This window comes from Panthera tigris, chromosome C1, assembly GCF_018350195.1.
Source record: "Panthera tigris isolate Pti1 chromosome C1, P.tigris_Pti1_mat1.1, whole genome shotgun sequence".
In the NCBI taxonomy this organism is placed as follows: domain Eukaryota; kingdom Metazoa; phylum Chordata; class Mammalia; order Carnivora; family Felidae; genus Panthera; species Panthera tigris.
This window is the reverse complement of record NC_056667.1, coordinates 83759748-83779297: the sequence shown is the minus strand read 5'-3', so window position 1 is coordinate 83779297 and position 19550 is coordinate 83759748. Positions and strand designations below refer to the sequence as shown.

At 38.4% G+C, this 19550-nt stretch overlaps 1 protein-coding gene across 1 annotated transcript in view; it reads left to right on the top strand.

The window, feature by feature from the left end:
• The window catches only part of PLPPR5 (phospholipid phosphatase related 5), a 123118-nt gene that overhangs the window by 28765 nt on the left and 74803 nt on the right, over positions 1–19550 (top strand). Inside the window, exons 2-3 of the mRNA XM_042997978.1 lie at positions 12101–12233; positions 16555–16805. Coding sequence (XP_042853912.1) covers positions 12101–12233; positions 16555–16805 — 384 coding nt within the window. The remainder of the gene's footprint in view (positions 1–12100; positions 12234–16554; positions 16806–19550) is intronic.

The window sequence follows — 19550 nt, the reverse complement described above, 5'->3', positions numbered from 1 at the left end:
AAGGAGACACAGAATCTGAAGCAGGGCCCAGGCTCTGACCTTCAGCACAGAGCCTAATGCGGGGCTCAAACTCAGGAACCACGAGATCATGACCTGAGCCAAAGTGGGATGCTCAACTGACTGAGCCACCCAGGCGCCCCAGTTCATTTTTCTTATAGCTCATGTTCACTACATTTATGTAAATGGTTGGGCAAATATAAAGATCGAGTACAATTTAATTAACTAGCAAAGGAGTTTTTTATTGGTTTGCACAAACTTCTCATCATTAAAAATAAAGAACGTGCATAGTGTAAATCTGTGTCTTGTCATTAGACCAACCATGCTTCCTTTTTCTGTATGATCATGCTACTTCCCCCCTCACCCCCAGCCACATGTACACACACGCATGCAGTACAAAATTAGTGTCAGGACTTTCACATTATCCCAACATGTCAAACTACTCTATTATCCTATTCCAAGCATCACAGATTTCCTTACCACGAACACTAAGCCATCACAGATCTGAGTTGGCTAGAACATTCAGGATCATCTAATAACAGCTAAAATTGGCAGAGTTCTTATTCTATCTGTGCTAGCTCCTGTTCTAAAAATTTTATAACAATTCTATTATTGAAGTCTTACAACAGCCCATGGTGGCATTATTTCTATTATCTTCATTTTATAGATGAAGACACTGAGGCAATGGTTCATACTATCCTACTGTGGAGAGACAGATGCTTGGAGCAAAAACACTCCAGGTGGTCCTTCTCCATGGTGGGCTCCAGCCAAGTCCTCGGGCTTGGGGGGCTTTTAACATTGACCACACTGCCTAGATGGGGTTGAAGAAGACTGGATCCCTTTCTGTAAGATTATTCCAGAAAGGAACCCTAAATTTGGCCACTTGCATACTCAGTCCTCAGTCAGTACTTACTTTTCTTATCTCCTGCCTTCTTTAGTCATTCATCAGTGTAGTGAGTGTGTCTGTACTGGCAGATGTGCAGTGAGCTTCTCTGACACCCCCAGCATTTCAGCCATGGTGAGAAGTGCACGATTTGGCATGGTGAGAAGTAAGCCAGAGGACCAGCATGTGCTGGGGCGCTGAGCAGCGAGTGGCTTGTCAGGACACTTCATCTCTCCATGTCTCACTTAAAACTGACTGTGGAAAGTCAGAACTTCGGGTTGTTTTTTTTTTTTTTAATTTTAGGTTTCATTTAACCTTGCCTTCTATAACCCCACCCTTCACTACAATGCCTAGAACAGCTCTTTGCACCCTACAAATATATAATAATTATTTGTTCAAATAAATATCTAGAAATTCCTTTAAAAATATCCCTGAAAAATGTAACACGTGGTAATCAGGACTTTTAGAGCCCTTGAAGTATCCAGTAGAGAGCTTATTAAAACACAAATGGCTGGACCCCACACCCAAGGCTTCTGAGATGGTAGGTCTGCGGGGAAGCCTGCAAGTCTGCATTTCTTTCAAGTTCCCAGGTGCTGCTGATGCTGCTGGTCTGGGGACCTCACTGGAAAACCACTGCCTATAGAGTATTCTTAAAATTGACATGTACCTATCCTCTGGCTTCACAAGTTAAAAATGATTTAATAAGCTTGTCCCACACAGTGGTGGGGATAACAGCTTTGTGTGTTTCTTATCCTATGGGATAAGTTCTCCCATTTGATAGGTTGCCTATCATGTATATAAAATATACTATGTATATTTTAGCAGGAGTCTCCTGAAGACTGCAAACCTTAATTCAAGGGAACAAATCCAGTTCCTGGCCTCATTTCCTTCTCTGTAAGCTGCCTTTTGACCCACTGCTTCACAAAAGCCCCCAGAATGTGGGGGCCTTCTGGTTGCCACATGTCTGCAGTCTTAACCACCTCCACTACCATGTACAGATTAAGAGCATGGGTTCAGAAGATGAACTGCCTTGGGTTCAGATGCTAGCTGTTCACTCCACACCCAGTCCTCGATAGTTTATCTAGGCCTGATTTTCTTCATCTGTAGCTGGATTTTAATAACAATACCTACCTTATAGGGTTGTTTTAAAGATTAAATAGGTAAGTATTTGCAAAGTACTTAGAACAATCCCTAATACCTAGTAAATGCCATGTAAATTAGTTTCCTTTTCAATCTTTTTTCTTCCCAGCTTTATAGAGATATAATGATATATTGCATAACGTTAAGGTGTACAATGTGCTGATTTGATAGATTTATGTATTACTTCAAAATATTAACACCATAGCATTAGGTAACACCTCTGTCCTCTCACATAATTACCATTTGTGTGTATGTGTGGTAAGAACATTTAAGATCTACTCTTTTACCAACATTCAAGTATACAATTCAGTGTTATTAGCTGTAATCACCATGCTGTACATTAGATCCTCCAGAACTTGTTAATCTCGTAACTGGAAGTTTGTGCCCTTTGGCCAGTATCTTTCTACTCCTCCTCTAACCCCCACCCCTGGTAACCACCATTCTGCTCACTGTTTTTATGAGTTTGACTCTTTTTTTTTTTTTTTTTAGATTCCACATGTAAGTGATACTATGCAATATAGGTCCTTCTGGCCCTCTGATTTATTTATTTAGCATAATGCCCTCAAGGTTCATCCAGGTTGTAGCAAACAGCAGGATTTTATTCATTCTCATGGCTGAATAATTTTCCATCGTATACACCACATATTCTTTATCCATTTATCCATAGACAGACACTTAGGTTGTTTCCATCTTAGCTATTATGAATAATGCTGCAATAAACATTGGAGTGCAGATATCTCTTTGAAATCCTGATTTCAGTTCCTTTAGATACATACCCAGAAGCAGGATTGCTGGCTTATGTGGTAGTTCTGGTTTTAATGTTTTAAGCTATTTTCCATAGGGGCTGTACCAATTTACATTCCCACCAACAAGGGTTCCCTTTGCTCCACACCCTCACCAACACATATTATTTCTTATATTTTTTTCCTTTATTTATTTTGAGAGAGAGAGAAAGCGAGTGGGGGAGGGACATAGAGAAAGGGAATGAGAGAGAGCATCCTAAGCAAGTTCTGCGAAGCTCAATGTGGGGCTTATCACCGGGCTTAAACCCACAAAACCCCGAGATTGTGACAAGAGTCAGATGCTTAACCAACTGAGCCACCCAGGTGCACCTATCTCTTGTCTTTTTGATGATAGCCGTTCTAACAGGTGTTAAGGTGATTATCTCATTGTGGTTTTAATTTAATTTCCCTGATGATTAGTGATTTGAACACCTTTTCATATACCTGTTGACCATTTGTAGGTCTTCTTTGGAAAACAGTCTATTTGATTCCTTTGTCCATTTTCAAACATTTTTTGTTTAGTTTGTTATTGAGTTGTATGAGTTCTTTATATATTTTGGATTTTAACCCCTTATCAGACACATGATTTGCATAGATTTTCTCCCATTTGATAGGTTGCCTTTTCATTTTGTTAGCCTGTTGGTTTTTTGTTTTTGCCACGCAGAAGCTTTAAGTTAGCTTTTATTCATGATTTCTCTCACAGTTGCATACCACCTCAACTATCACTTACCTTTTCTTTAAATCAATCCACTTTACCAACAAATTGTAAAAGAAAATATATCATTACCATAAATGAAATACCAATATCAATTTAGAAATAGAAACTAACCATAAAATGAACATACTGAAAACCAGTGTTTTTCAATTCTAGCCAGTTATAATTTTCAATGAAAACTGAGCCTGAGATTCGCTCCCTCTTTATTAAAAAAAAAAAAAAAAAAAAAAGAGACATTAGCAAGTTCTCACTGCTGTTAACAAGTAAACCCCCAAATCTCACTGTTGTCACACCTTAGAGTTTATCTTTCACTCATGTAATAGTCCACTGTAGGGCTACTGATTGAGGCACTTAGACTCCTTCCATCTTATGTCACCAACAACCCCTGGATCCAGAGAAGTCCCTGCTTCCAGCCAGCAGATGGGGAGAGAACATGGAGAAGATACACATGATTTTTCCTTTTTGATCTGAAGCTGACATACACCATTGATCCTAATGTTCCTTTGGTAGAAGTCACCCAGCACCAAGCTTGCAGAGAATGCTGGTCCAGACTAGGTAGCCACTTCCCAACAGCAACTTTATCATATGAAAGTAAGAACACAAGTTTTTGTGGTCAAATTATGAAATATATGTACTTATAGAAAAACATAACCATAGTTTCTTACCTACTGGTAAGGATTGTGCAACTATTATATCAGTAACTATATTACTTCTTCAGTAATTCTGAATTCAACTATATTAAAACATTGGATCATGAGTAACTTGTTCTGTGAGCGTTCCACAAGACAAGCAAACATTTCTAATAAATTTTAACTTGATAAATGAGCTATGTCTTGCAATACAAGTAGTAAGGGACGCCATGATCACAACTGAGCCAATGGTTCTTGAAATCCACTTTGATATATGAGTGCTTTGATTTATAAGCATGTTTCTGGAACAAATTATGCACACAAACCAAGGTTTTACTATAATTCTCCTCTCTCCTAACCTCAATTCCATTCAGAAACTATATTTCAAGAAGTTAGCAGCTACCTTAGCAAGAGTTTGGGAATCCATATACACACTAGAGAAACCTTAAATTCTCTGCCTCATAACACAAATTTAAAGAGATAGTACCCAGTGTAGCTTTTTTTTTTAGCGATTATTTATTTTTGAGAAAGAGAGAGAGAGAGGGGGGCAGAGCACGAGTAGGGGAGGGGCAGAGACAGAAGGAGACACAGAATATGAAGCAGGCTCCAGGCTCTATCAGCACAGAGCCTGACATGGGACACGAACCCACAAACTGTGAGATCATGACCTGAGCCAAAGTCGGATGCTTAACTGACTGAGCCACCCAGGTGTCCCCCCCCCCCCTCCCCGGGGTAGCTTTTTACCTCTTGGTATGGCTTAGAACTTTCCTTGGCTAGCTTGAAATTGGTGTTGGGAAATGAGATCTCTCTTTACATGTGCCTGTGTAATAACCAAGAATGCATAATGTGTTTGATAGGAACCTAAATATAAACTCAATGCCTTCTTACATTTTAAAATTTAAGTGTGTCCCATGACTATACTTTTATGGATAAAGTTGCTTTTCAGATACTATTTCACATATAGATACTATTTCTCACCTGAAATATGAGACATGCCACGTACCATCACACTGATTGCATGGACTCTATACTGCTGCATTACATCTAAAATGTTCTGGTACCAATTTCAAACCAATGATGCATGGGTATCTTTGAATTATCACCAGTTGAAAGAGAGAGAAATTTCTAATTGTGGTTTTATAAATGAAAACGTAAAGCTATTTGGAGTTTGGCATTTTTTTTTTAATGTTTATTTATTTTTGAGACAGAGAGAGACAGAGCATGAATGGGGGAGGGGCAGAGAGAGAGGGAGACACAGAATCAGAAGCAGGCTCCAGGCTCTGAGACATCAGCCCAGAGCCTGACGCGGGGCTCGAACTCACGAACTGTGAGATCGTGACCTGGGCTGAAGTCGGACGCTCAACCGACTGAGCCACCCAGGCGCCCCTGGAGTTTGGCATTTGATGAAAGTCTACAGTGATTTCATCTCCCTACAAAAAACCTACTTCAGTATTTTGTCATTAAGGAATGTAGATAACAGAAGGTCAGCCTCTGGGAATTGAGATACGAGAGCAATGTTATGTTTATAAACATTTGTATTTGAGGATTTATGATTTGCTTCTGCATTTTTGTAGGTTGCTATTCATCAGCAAGATGAGGGTTTTTACTCACTGCCAAGCAGGGTAATAGATAAGATATCGGGCCACATACCAGTTCTCTCCTCAAAGATGGGATGAACATGTGGATGGGTCAGTTAGAAAGAGGGTGTGTGTACATCCTGCTTCGTAAGTGAAGTAGGACTCAAGTGACTCCAGGTTAAGAACTCCTTCTTGATAATGGTGAAAAAATAACCAAACCACCAGTCTGATTCCACATAAGAACGAAGGGTATGCGGAGGAAACATGAAGAAATTTCATTGAAAACAGAATCTCAAAAAAATAACAGAAAAGTTAGGGTAGCAAAAAGCTCCTTTGGAATTTGTTGGAAGCTTGGTAGGTATGTCAAAAGGATGAGGAAAGTCTTTTTCTAAACTCAATTCATTTATATCTGGAGACCCCAGGATTCTAGAGGTCCTTATGAGGTGCTTTGTGCCCCAAGACATCCCCTTAAAACTCTAGAAATGCTAGGGATGGGGTGGAGCTCCAGGGTGTGACCTAGAATGGGGACGGGGGCTAAGCTGGCTTAACCTGGAAAAATTGGAAGAAATGCTTACAAGTTTCTGGGCAGAGGCTGTGGCCAAGATAGCTCTGAACTTGGATTCAGATTCTGGCTGTGCCAATAACTGTGTGATTCAAGCATGTTTAACTTCTCTATTTATTTCTCTCTGGATATGTGTTCTTATCTATAATATGGGCAGATCGAGCTGGGTTTCATTCATTCATTCCTACAGCCATTCACATTAATTGCCAGTCACCGTGCTTTAATACAAAAGTATAAAAATAAACATTATACAGTCCCTGCTTCTGAGAAGCTGTCAGTTGAGTGGAAGAGACAGATGTTACTGATAATTATAAAATCATGTGAAAAGTACCATAATAAATGTACAAAGTGCTACTGGAACACACAGAAGGAGGGATGGGTTGTACCAGGAATAGACATAAAGTTTCAAGAGAGAAGGCAATATTTAAATTATTGCCTTGCCTAACAAGGTATACTAAGCCATAGACCAAGTATAAAAGCCTGGATGTATGGAAATGCCTGGTATGTTGGGGGAATTTAAATGTTTAGCTATGGCTAGAACATGCCATGTGTGGAGGCTGTAAGAGTTGCAGAAGCTGAAAAAGTGGGTTTAGGCTCAGCTGTAAACAATATTTTATGACAATTCCTGTTATTCCTTTGGCTGTGAAGACACACTGAAAATTTTAAATAGGAAATTTGGATTGCACAAATTTGTTTTCAGTACATCAGTCTGGCAATAGATGGCTTGAAGACCACAGAAAAATGGAAGCACAGAGGTGAGTTCTGAGGATGCTGTTAATGCAGGAAAGAAGTGATAAGGGACTGAATTTTAAAGTGGCAATAGTGATAAAAATGGACATATTCAAAATATAATTGAGTTACAGAAGCAACAGGATTTAGCAACTGATGGAGAGAGGCAAATGAGGGTGGACATGGGTGTCAGCATGGTGTGTAATGGTATGAGGGTTTTAGCCTGAGTGTCCCACTGAAGGACTATGGGTTAATTGAGATGGTGACACGGAGAGGCAGGAGGTTCAGGATGGGAGAGATTAATTTCATTTGGATGGGAAGGTTTCAAGAACTTCAGTATGCAGATCTGAGCATGTTGAGATATTGCCATTTGAATAAGTAGTTGGAGACCTGCTGTCCTTGTCTGGAGGTCAAGGAAAAGAGAAATATCCAGGATTCCTTGGAGTGTCAGGGGTTAGGAATACCTTAGGTGGAATAAAGTCCTCCAAGGAGGGCTTCTGACAGGACAAGAGAAAAAGAACCGAAATAAAATACCAGGGAACATAGAATTTAGGTTTGTAATTTACTGATGAGACCTTTTGCCCTCAAGGCAGACTCAGTCTTCTCTAGCTTCTGTCCAGGCCATGTTGAGAGCTACTAGGAGGGGCTACCTTCATGCCTCTTCTAACACTGCCTTCCTGGTTAGGCTTGTGTCTAAATCCTCTTCATCTATCAGGTAACATCTGTCCACCCTTTCTTTAAGAGTGATCAGGATTATGGGGCACCTGGGTGGCTCAGTCTGTTGGGCGTCCGACTTCAGCTCAGGTCACAATCTCGTGGTCTGTGAGTTCGAGCCCTGCGTCGGGCTGTGGGCTGATGGCTCAGAGCCTGGAGCCTTCTTCTGATTCTGTGTCTCCCTCTCTCTCTGCCCCTCCCCCGTTCATGCTCTGTCTCTCTCTGTCTCAAAAATAAATAAAAGTTAAAAAAAATTAAAAAAAAAAAAAGAGTGATCAGGATTACACCTGCCTTTCTTTGATGGTATGTTAATTTGAATTCTCCTAGAAGCAGGCCCCACCGGTGATGAGATGCACAAGAGATTTGTCAGGGGAAACACCTATAGAAGATAAAGGTTTGGGGAGAGGTAGGCCAGAGAAGGCTGGGAGAGCCTTCAGACTATGATGGAGGTGTGACCCCTGTGAAAGAAAGCGGGGGTGGGGGGGAGGAGAATTGGGTGGCAAGCACCTCAGAATACAGCACGGTTTCAGGAAAGACTTGGCCAGGCTGATAGGCAGTTTTCAAACCAAAATTGCCAACTGGAGGTATCCCACATCTGAGGAATAGGCTTTCCTGCATACCTCCACCATGCCTACTTAGCCATTTGCTAGGAGGAGCCTGCAGGAAGTGCGGCCATAGTGGAGCAGCAGCCGGGCCCCTGTGCTGGAAAGCCTCCCTGCAGTAGGAGAATCTGAGTGGCACATTTCACTACCACCTCACATGCCCTCAGTGACTCAGTAACATTTCTTCCTAAATGTGCTACTGGTGGTTATTGTCCAAATTAGTTAAAACTCAGGCTTGTACCATTATTAATTATTTCATTTGTGTCCACCCAAGTAGATTATAACGCTTTCTTTAAATAGCAGTGAGAAGCACTAAGTTTTTACCTCAGAAGTCATCTAAGTATTCATTCTAAAAAAACTTGTTTTCTTTTCATTACATGAATTTGTCTGATAGTAGTAAACAGTGGGAGCTTTGACTAAGGAAATTGGCATGGGGGGAGGTTAAGAGAGAATATGATTTGGATGAGGAGTTCCACAGGTATCATAAGGAAGGGGGCAGAGCTAGAGCACGTGAAGTAGATACACCCACTGGAGGAAAGCAGACACTGGGGTCTAGGCACCTCCGTTTGATGAAATGAAGTCCTTGTAGGCACACAGAACACAGTATCCAGAGAACATGGTGGAAGGGGCTAGTCTAGAGCAAGAACTATCATGGGGTGAAGTCCAGCAAGATGTGATGGATAAGAATTGGAGTAGACATCACAGCAACTCCTTTTTTTTTTTTTTTTTTTTTTTTTTTTTGAGAACTATGCTTTCTACCCACAGAGGCAGTTTTCATACACCGTGACACATCTTCTTAACTTTGGTTAATTGTTTGAGAAGAAACACCCATCCCAAGCTGACTCCCTTCTTAGAATTTGGAGTTGGGGTTCAGTAAATCTAATTAGTTGAACTTTCCCTAAACTGAGCTGATACGTTCAAAACAGGGCTCTTGGAAACCATTGGGGCCATCATATATGCTAGGAAGTAAGGAGAACTGGCTTGCAGAAAGAATGAGTCAGGCACTGAGAGAAGAGCTGAGGTAAGAGGCAGTGTGACTCCAGAGACAGGGAGGGAGGCTAGGAGAATAGTTGCCTGGACTCCTGAGGAATTTCCATTCCTGGACCTAATGCTGAGCCCCATCCCTTGAGTTCTGAGATAACCTTCCAACCCTAGAGTAAATTCTCAGTTTTGCTTAATCCAGTTTGAAAGAGTTTCTTTTAGTAGCAGCCAAACAATATTGACTGAGACAGCATTTTGGCAGATATGCTGAAGACACAAATAGGAAATTCGGAAGTGCACGATGTGCTGACATGCAACCAGGCAAGGGGTTAGCATTAGGAAAACTGGGAAGTGTAGCCCTGGGAGGAGGGGCCCAGACAAGGCAGCTGTTCGTCCAGTAGGAACTTGGTGACCAAACGAGTTATCAAGTCAGGGCCTGAGCATGAAGGATCTGATCATAGGAAGGAACTAAGGTGTAGGGTAGAGCCTTCATCACAGCACTGAGGCAGAAGTTGGTTATTGGGAATCAGGCAAAAGGTCAGAGGCTAACTGAGACTTTCTGATCTAATGAGGATGAAATTTATGCATGCATTTAGTAAGAATTATTGGGTATCTATTACATTCTAGGGAGTTTCGTGTATTAACAGACCTCGTTGGAGGGGGTCAGTGTACTAGGGGGTAGAGCCAGCCTGCGGTGGAGACCCCACTGATACCTGCTGTGAGGAGAGACATCTGAGAGGACAGAATCCAGCAGGGAGCTGGGCAGCACATGATGTGGAGTAGATGATAGGTTCTTAAAGTCTGGAGTATTCTAGGGCAAAACACACCTGGAAGAAGGTGAAACTGAAAACTCAGAAAGTAACTTCTTTCAAAGGGCAGCAGAGGAGTGATTCAGAAAGGAAGATAAGAAGATGTCAGGCACACAGCTAGTCTATTTGTCAGTTTCTCCTAGGACTCTGGTGGCAGCTAAGGAACCCATAGAAAATACCTCTTGTGCCTCTTTAGGCCGGATGAACCATTTCATCACACACCTGCTCTACTTTACCAAAGTTAAAAATTTTGGAATTTGGGAGGCTATAAACTCCAGCCTTTTTCCTAATTCAATCCAGGCTTACCAGATAAGCAAGACTAGATTCCTTTAATATAATTCAGCTCAATCCCTGATTTAACCTTGAACCCTGACCTCCTTGGAAGAAGAGATATAGTAAGAAAACAGGAAAAGTTAGAAAGAAGAAAAATTAAGAAATGCTTTATAAGTACTTATATTGGGGTAGAATTAGGTCCAACATCTAATCTCCTATGACTTCCTTCTTTATCTCTCACCTGTAATTTTGAATATTTTGTAATTACAGATACTACTTTTCATCAAGACCTCAAAAGCATTTCTCCAGAAGATATCAGGGACTCCTCATATAGTACCTTTACTTACCCCAGACAAGATGTACTGAAAACTAACCTTGACAATAACAAATGAAGGAACATACAATTGGCTCCAGTTTCTTTTCTCTTAATCACATTTCTAGTGTTGTTGACCATAGTGTTAAGTAGAGTCAAGGGGCCCCTGGGTGACTCAGTGTCTGACTCTTGATTTCTGCTCAAGTCATGGTCTCACAGTTGGTGGAATCAAGTCCTGCATCGGGCTCTGTGCTGACAGCGTGGAGCCTACTTGGGATTCTCTCTCTACCTCTGTCTCTCTCTGCTCCTCCCCTGCTCATATGTGCATGCTCTCTAACACACACACACACACACACACACACACACACACACACACACAGAGCATCAAAAGATCTGGAGCTGAGTCAGCAATTTCTGCTTAGCTTCTGATTGGCCTGATGGGGTGCAAATTATTTAACATCCCTAAGCCTTCATTTCCTCATCCATAAAATGGAGTAATAACACAGGCTTTAATACCTTTCTGGGTGATTTTACAGGCCACTGCAAATGGTATAAACACCAATGGAAAATAGGCAGCTTCTTTAATAAATTAGCAGGTCCTTTAATAAATCAGCATTGTAGAGCAAAGAATCTGTACCAGAACCCAATTTTTCTCCTTACTGGCTCTGTGGCTTTGGGCAATTCATTTGAGTTCCAAATCTTGTTTTTTTTCAATTATAAAAGAAGTATGATAATATTTCTGTTTCATGTTTTTTTATGAAGATTATAATGACACAGGTATACTAAAGTATAAAGAATATATTAATGACTATAATTTTTAATACTGTCTCAGAATAGAATAATGAGATTTTGGTGAAGGATAATCTCAAGGCCAAACACATGTGAATTGATTTTTTCTTGTTATAAAAGTATTAATATAATTTTACCTTAGGATGTCTTTATCCAATCCTTTCAAGAATATTTTCACAGAAAATCATTGTGATTTCTTTGGCAGTGGCAAATTTAAACAAGACAATCACTTAAAAATAAAACATGGAATTCATTTACATACCAAAAATAAATGAGTGTGTCCTTAAAGCAAAGATCCTTTGTGTGTGTGTGTGTGTGTGTGTGTGTGTGTGTGTGTATTTTAATGAAGTCTTTTAGAAGACAAAAATGGTATGGTCCATTTGTATTCATAATTTATCGGTTTAATACTCTCTTGAATTAAGAGAAAGATGGCTTGTGTATATAAAGTTCTAATAAAAGAGTTTAGTTAAGCAAATATGATTCAGTTTTATATTGAGATTGTTACCACTCAAAGGAGTTACTTTTCTGCATTTTTTAAAAATAAGGTTATTCTACAGTATACTTGTTAAATTCTAATGTTCTTTAACCTTTTATTTCCTTGCAAGATAATAGTTGGAGAAACTGCTGTGTTTTGCCTACAACTAGCCACACGGGACTTTGAAAACCAGGAGAAAACTATTTTAACTGGAGATTGTTGCTATATAAACCCACTGGTGCGGCGAACTGTACGATTTCTGGGTATGTGTTCATTGAATTATTTTTATTGTTGCTGAAACCATGTTTATGTATAAGCTAACCCTTAAAATGATCAGCATTTTAGCCCTATGCAAATATTGGATTATATTTTATTTGAAATGTTTCAGTTTGATTTAAAAAATAATATTGCATATGACGTTCTCTCATATTGTATGACTCTACTTCAGGTGTCATTTCCATATTATTTTAAGGAAAAAAGAACACCACACTTGGATGTTTTCATATTCTTTAAGAAACTAAAAATTATATAATTAAAAGAAATTATTTACTGGGCTTATGAAACTTCAGAAACAATGCTTAAAGAGAAATGATAATCTAGTCATATTGCTGAGCATCATGAAAGACAAGAAAAATAGATTGGCAGATAAAATATATGTTGTATAGTGCGCCTGGGTGGATCAGTGGGTTAGTGTCCGACTTTTGATTTCAGTTCAGGTCATGTTCTCCCAGTTGTGAGACTGGGCCCCGCATCGGGCTCCATGCTGAGTGTGGAGCCTGCTTGGGATTCTCTCTCTTTCCCTCTCTCTCAATATAAATACATAAACTTAAGAAAGACACCTTGGTGCTCCTGGGTGACTTGGTTGGTTACGTGTCCATCTTTGGCTCAGGTCATGATCTCACAGTTGATGAGTTGGAGTTTGAGCCCCGCATGCGGCTCTCTGCTTTCAGTATAGATTCTGCTTTGGATCTCTCTCCTGCTCTCTCTCTCTCTGCACCACGCTCCCTCACCGCCGCCCCCCCCCCCTCCCCACACACACATGCACTTTCTCTCTCTCCCAAAAATAAAAAATAAACATTAAAAAAATAATAACAAAACATATGTTTATTTTTTAATTACCATATGTAGCTCTCCATGTTGCATTACCTCTGAGCTTTTTTTTTTTTAAATGTCAACAAAAATGCATTGGTGATTTTATTAGAGGAAAAGATTTACTATTACTATATGGGACACCTGAAACTAACATAACATTGTATGTTAACTATGCTGGAGTTAAAGTTAAAAAAAATATAAAAAAATTTAAAAAGCATCTACTGATGACGTTAACCTTCAATCTGAAATTCTAGCACTAATACATATAAGTATTGATAAGTTATTGCAGATCATTTCAATTCAGTAGAAATTTGGCCAAGACAAATTTTTAACTGACACAGTAAAGTTTAATATAAATTATTATTTCTTGTATTTATCAGATTAAAAAGTATTTCTGTATATACTATACTAGATAAAATTTAAGATAAATTCTGATCTGTATTTAGATTAAGATTAAGGATAGTGTACCCTTCAATATACTTCTTATAGCAGTGGGATCAAGATGAAGACTTTGGAGATATTATGCACAGATAAGCAAAGCTATATATAATCCTACTTAAAGACTAATCAAATGTCATCATGCCTATGAATCTCTCTAAAGATGGGAGGTTTTCATATCTAAGACTGTTCTTTTTATTGCCCTCAAGTTATACATCTCCAGAGCCCTCATTTATACTGTCTAAGTGATAACTTTTCTATGAAACTTTACAGTTATTTTTTTTTTGCATACATCGATACTATGTTCTTGACTCGTTTATCTTTGCATGAGAGACATTTAATAACAAAATAAGCAATAATATACTCTAAACTAAAAATGATGAAATTGACACTTTCCAAAATACTGTTAAAGCAAATTTTATTATCCCTACTTAAGTAAATATTTTTCAGCATTTGCACACATATTACTAAGGAATATATACAGTAAAGCATATTTCTAAAGACTATACACAGTAAAGCATGCTTTAAATCTCTGTATGTTTCTTATTATATGATTTTATGAAATATTTAGGATTGCTTGGTTTGTTTCTTTTCCCTTGTTCATTATGATTTGGATGTTTCTAGTTTGTTATAATGGGAAGTTTATAAGCAAAATATTACTGCATCATAGGGCATCATTCTTTTTTTTAAGTATTATTTGATTTGATTTGATTTGATTTGATTTTATAGAGAGAGCATGAGCAGGGGAGAGAGGGAGAGAGAGAGAGAGGGAAAGAGAGAGAGAGAGAGAGAGAGAGAGAGAGAGAGAGAATCTTAAGCAGGTCCCACGCTTAACACAGAGCCTGATGTGGGGCTCAGTCCCACAACCTTGTGATCATGACCTGAGCTGAAATTAAAAATCAGCGGCTCAACCAACTGAACCACCCAGGTGCCCCAGGGCATTGTTCTTTGTACGGACTTTATTCTGGCGGTCAGCACAGTGGATACTGTCACGGGATCTCACTTTAAAGTATCTTTATAGTCAACTACAATACTGGTCTTGGGCCTGATGCACTGAATATTTTAATTCAAAAGCACATTTGGGAACTTTGCAAGTATGAAGAGACATTTCCATATCCATATCAAATACTTTTCTCTACTTTAAACGGGAAAACTTATTACAGCAGATAAAGAGAATGGTTTGGTTAAATAAAATGAGTACATCTTAGCCTAGATTCCAGGGGAGTAGAGATGAAGACTTACCATTTAGGTTTCCATGCTGGGCCATGATGGTTGGAAGGAGAGTTTATGTGCATTAACATTTTATTGAGTTCCATTTTCTTTCATTTCTCTGCTTCTCCTAAATGTCTTCTTTTGCTAACATTTACTTGTATGACTCATGAAATGCTGGGAAGATGTAAAGAAAAAGCTTTTTATTATTTGCTTTTAGAATTTTTAGACAAAGGGAGAACTAAGGTCTTGTCTCATTGCCATTTGTATACACATAGAGTTTTGCTATGTGCAGGTTTGTGTGCATGAACCTTTTATAATCTTACATAATATTTCAAAAATTAAAAGGATAGCCATGCATCTGATACTGGAAAATTATTTGATCCTGCACAACTTTCCTGGTGACTTCCTACACAACCGCCAATGATTATGTAAAGATTTAGCAAACAAACAATCCTGAAATGTAGAACTAAGAAGAAAGCTGTCTGATTATTATAATAGAACTATATGGCTTTTTAATAAATGAACTGTTTGGGAAATATTCTTTTGGTATAATTATTTTTTTATTTTTTTATTTTTTAAAAAATTTTTTTAACGTTTATTTATTTTTGAGACAGAGAGAGACAGAGCATGAACAGGGGAGGGTCAGAGAGAGAGGGAGACACAGAATCTGAAACGGGCTCCGGGCTCTGAGCTGTCAGCACAGAGCCCGATGCAGGGCTCGAACTCACAGACCGTGAGATCATGACCTGAGCCGAAGTCAGCCGCTTAACCGACTGAGCCACCCAGGTGCCCCTCTTTTGGTATAATTTTAAAATACCTGATGGAATTTTATTTCCCCAAATTATAAAAGAATAAATCTCTTCACATTGGTACCACATCCTCAAAGGCTGTAGCTGTAAGTTTAATTGAAAATGATGCCAAGGAATGTATTTTGCCTATGCTACCTGAGGAGAAAAATAAGTTTTGGTTCTAATGACCAATGGCATTGAATGTGGAATATTTTTTAATTTGAATAAATTGTCAAGTTCTTCACAAAAGGGGACAAAAATTCTGTAAATACTTAATTTTATACCTTCAGATAACCAAAGCAAATAAATTTTAATGCTGTGAAGATAATTGAAAAATTATAATTTTGTTTGCATTATTATTTACTAAATTGCCCAAAATTTGATAAACTAAATTCCAACCATAAAAGATAAGGTGGGACTAAGTTACTAGCTGTTAAGTGGCTTTTTAAGATGTTTTTGTGAAAGCAGTGTAGAGATTAATCTGAAACATTCTTCTTTACTTAAGATTTTCCATGACATTTAAATGAAAACTAATGCTGTTGGATTTTACTGCTAAATGGCATCTCCAGCAGAGTTAATATCAGTCCGAATGGGTTTAAGAGGCATAATCAAAGGGAGACAACTGCTTTGCTTTATGTTTGTAAGGTGTGAAATATTTTCAAAATAGGGAAAAATAAAGATTGCTAACATTAGTTGAAGGTGAGAGACTGAGCCCTCTCCAGAGAAACGTGTCTCCTTTTTAAAAATCACATTATCCAAACACAGTCTTAGAATATATCTTCTTCTTTTATCTTATAAACCTGCCATGCATAAAACTGTAGCCAGTGGTAGACAGCTCAATATGTTAAATAATTTAACTCTCCCACCACTCCAGAAAGCAAAGAACTGGAGAGAAGTGGAAGTGGAGGGAACCATATGTTTGTAAGTGTATTTTATAGTTTCTAAAATATTTCCATGTTGGTTTATTGTAAACTGAAATACAAAAACAAAACAAAACAAAACAAAAACAAAAACAAAACCCCAAAGAGTTAAAATGGTTTGTTTTCTTCCTCAGGTATTTATACATTTGGGCTATTTGCTACAGATATCTTTGTAAATGCTGGGCAAGTAGTTACCGGGAATCTGGCTCCACATTTTCTTGCCCTGTGTAAGCCCAACTATACAGCACTTGGATGTCAGCAGTATACACAGTTCATCAGCGGGGAAGAGGCCTGCACGGGCAACCCAGATCTCATCATGAGAGCAAGGAAAACGTTTCCATCCAAAGAAGCAGCTCTCAGTGTCTATGCAGCTATGTATCTGACAGTAAGTAAGGATTATTAACCAGTCTTAGTCTGTCCTTCTGTTAATTCTCCCAATGAAGAAATTATTTTTCTCTGCCATAATGGAAGTCACATTAACAGCTTTCTGTAGGCCATTTAATTTATTTTTAATAATAGCTGTTTGTACTGTGGATAAAATTAAGTCAGTTGACTCTCATGAGATTATGTGTGGGTAGTGGTTGCATTAAAAAATATAGCCATTAGCATTTCTATTTGCGAATATGTTTGTCTTTATGTTAAATAGGGTTTAATGGAAACAAATTTGTCCCATAGCAGTCCCCATAATCTTGCAATAGCCCAATTAAGAAAACTACCCAGGCCTCTCAGCTGCCTACTCAAGCTCTAATATTCTCTGGTGGTGGTGGGGAAGGGAGCACTCTTTTTTTAGAAAGATTTTTTTGTTTCATTATTGGTAACTATGTCATCATAATATCTCAACCAGTGTTTTAATATGTTCTCACAGAACTAGCCAAAATGTCCTTATAAATTATTTTTTCCTTTATTCTTGAGTCTTTGCCCTCATTTTAGTAGTGAGAGCCAGGCCCCTGGTGTAGCTATCCGGGACCTCTAGGTGGAAGTAAGTGGTGATGGTTGAGTGCTTTACTGAGACGCAGGAGCAGAAACAAGGGGAACCTTGGCAGGTAGCTCTTGGCCCCTGCATTCCTGCCATCAGCCTTTTCCTCCATCACCACGATCTGCCTTGCAGCTATGGAGCTGGGCTCCAGAAAGCGTGCTCTGTAGGCTTTTCCATGGCTACAGTAAGAGGTTCAGAGAATTTAAATGCCTTCAGGGGTTCTCCTTTCTAATGGTGCCCATAGCTACTTTCTTCTGATTTTAGCTCATTGACAGGAGATCACAAACAAAATTTGAAACCAAATTTTATCACTGCTAATGACTTGAAAAAACTCAGACTTATTTTTACCCTCAAAGAGGTATTTGATTATGGAAATATCTCTGATATTCTTAATGCAATCATGCCTGCTTATCTCTAAAAACAAACAAAGAGCCAAGCAGTAAAATACCCCATGACACCTCTACTTGAGATTGGAAATAAAATTACTAAATAAGCAACAATTTAGGAGGGGAAATTTAGCATTGTACATAACATTTGCAGTGGCAGGGTAATTTTGGAGGCCATGAATGTATGCATTTTAACATTTCTAAAGTTTTCAGGCCAAGCTAATTCTATCCCTCACAGCCTGGACTTTTTAAAAAATCCCATCAAACAGGATTTTATAGAGTTAAAGATCAAATCCCATCCTATCCATTTTCTCTTCCACTGTCTTCTGACTTCTGTACAGTTTGTTAGTTACAACTCCCTTTTTCCCCTCTCGGTGTGCTCCCAACTCCGTTCCTTTAATTTCCCCTGATTTCTTTATTCCATCAGCTTTACTTTCTGTTTCCCATTCTCAGGTACTTCTAGACTTGATATGAAATCTGTTAATCCATGCATATTCTTTCCTATGCTAACCTGCTTGATGACATGTTACACCTCTTTTAGAATATGAAGCATTCAGCCTTAAAATGCAGATTTAAAACTTGAGTGAATCAGAAGTCAGAAAATAGTTTTCATTCATTGTCATCACGTCTAAATCTGACACTGGTATTTGTATCTGAGTATGAATTGCAAATGTACCTGCATATACATATGTGATCAAACCAATGGCTTGAGACAAATTCTAGAAGACTCTCTGAATCCAAACAAATCCTGTTACATTATTTTAGCACTTAATAGATGGTAGATTTTGCTGTATAACCAGCATTTGCAAATGGTGGCAAATGTGCTAGTATTGTAAATACTTGATCTTTTTGTTCTGCCAAAATTGTGTTTTCAAAGGCATTGCTTTTAGGACAAGGCATTATCTTTTTAAGTACTGGCGAAATCTTAATATCTTACCTTGCCTCTAGTCAGCTGGCATGTATTTTAGCAACTTCTTGGATATACATACATATATATATATATATATATGTATGTATAATAGATACATAATTATCTGTATAGTATATAATAATTATTATTATAGAAAATATTCATTGAGAATTTGTTATGTATCAAGCACCAAGTGCTTCACTTTTACTAATTCATTTAATGTATTACTAATTCTTACTGATGTCTTAAAATTTATTCTTTATTGTAACTACTATTTAGGTAATGATTGATTATTGGTACTAATTTTTTGAATCCTCATAAAAACTCCTTGAAGTATGTGGCATTATTATGCCCATTTTATAGATGAGGACACTCAGAAAGTGAAGTAACTCGTCCAGATCCATAGAACCACACTTTCCTGGCTACAATGATTCTGAGTATTCCAGAGAAGGAATCACTGAATCATACTAGCCCTAATGTATGCATGATCAGCTGAATTTCCTCCTGCTGCCACATAATCTCAGCATCCATCAAGGTTATGGTTGAGGGTTCAGATGGTAGATATGTTTAGAGAAAAAACATTTAACAACACTGCAACTCTTGGAAATCTTCTAACATTAAAACGTGGTTCAGACTAAAAGTCAGGATTCCTACTTGTAATTACATTGAAGGGTACCTCTGTATTTTTAACAATAGATTCTGTTCTCTACTAACTCCTTTTCTCTCTTCCCTACACCCATTTATGAGTATGTGAGTGTGGGTGGCTGCCATGGCAACTCTGAATATAACTCCTGCTGCAAATGTAGGCATTACAGTCAGGTTTTGCTGTTATATTTGATCCCATATACATATATATTT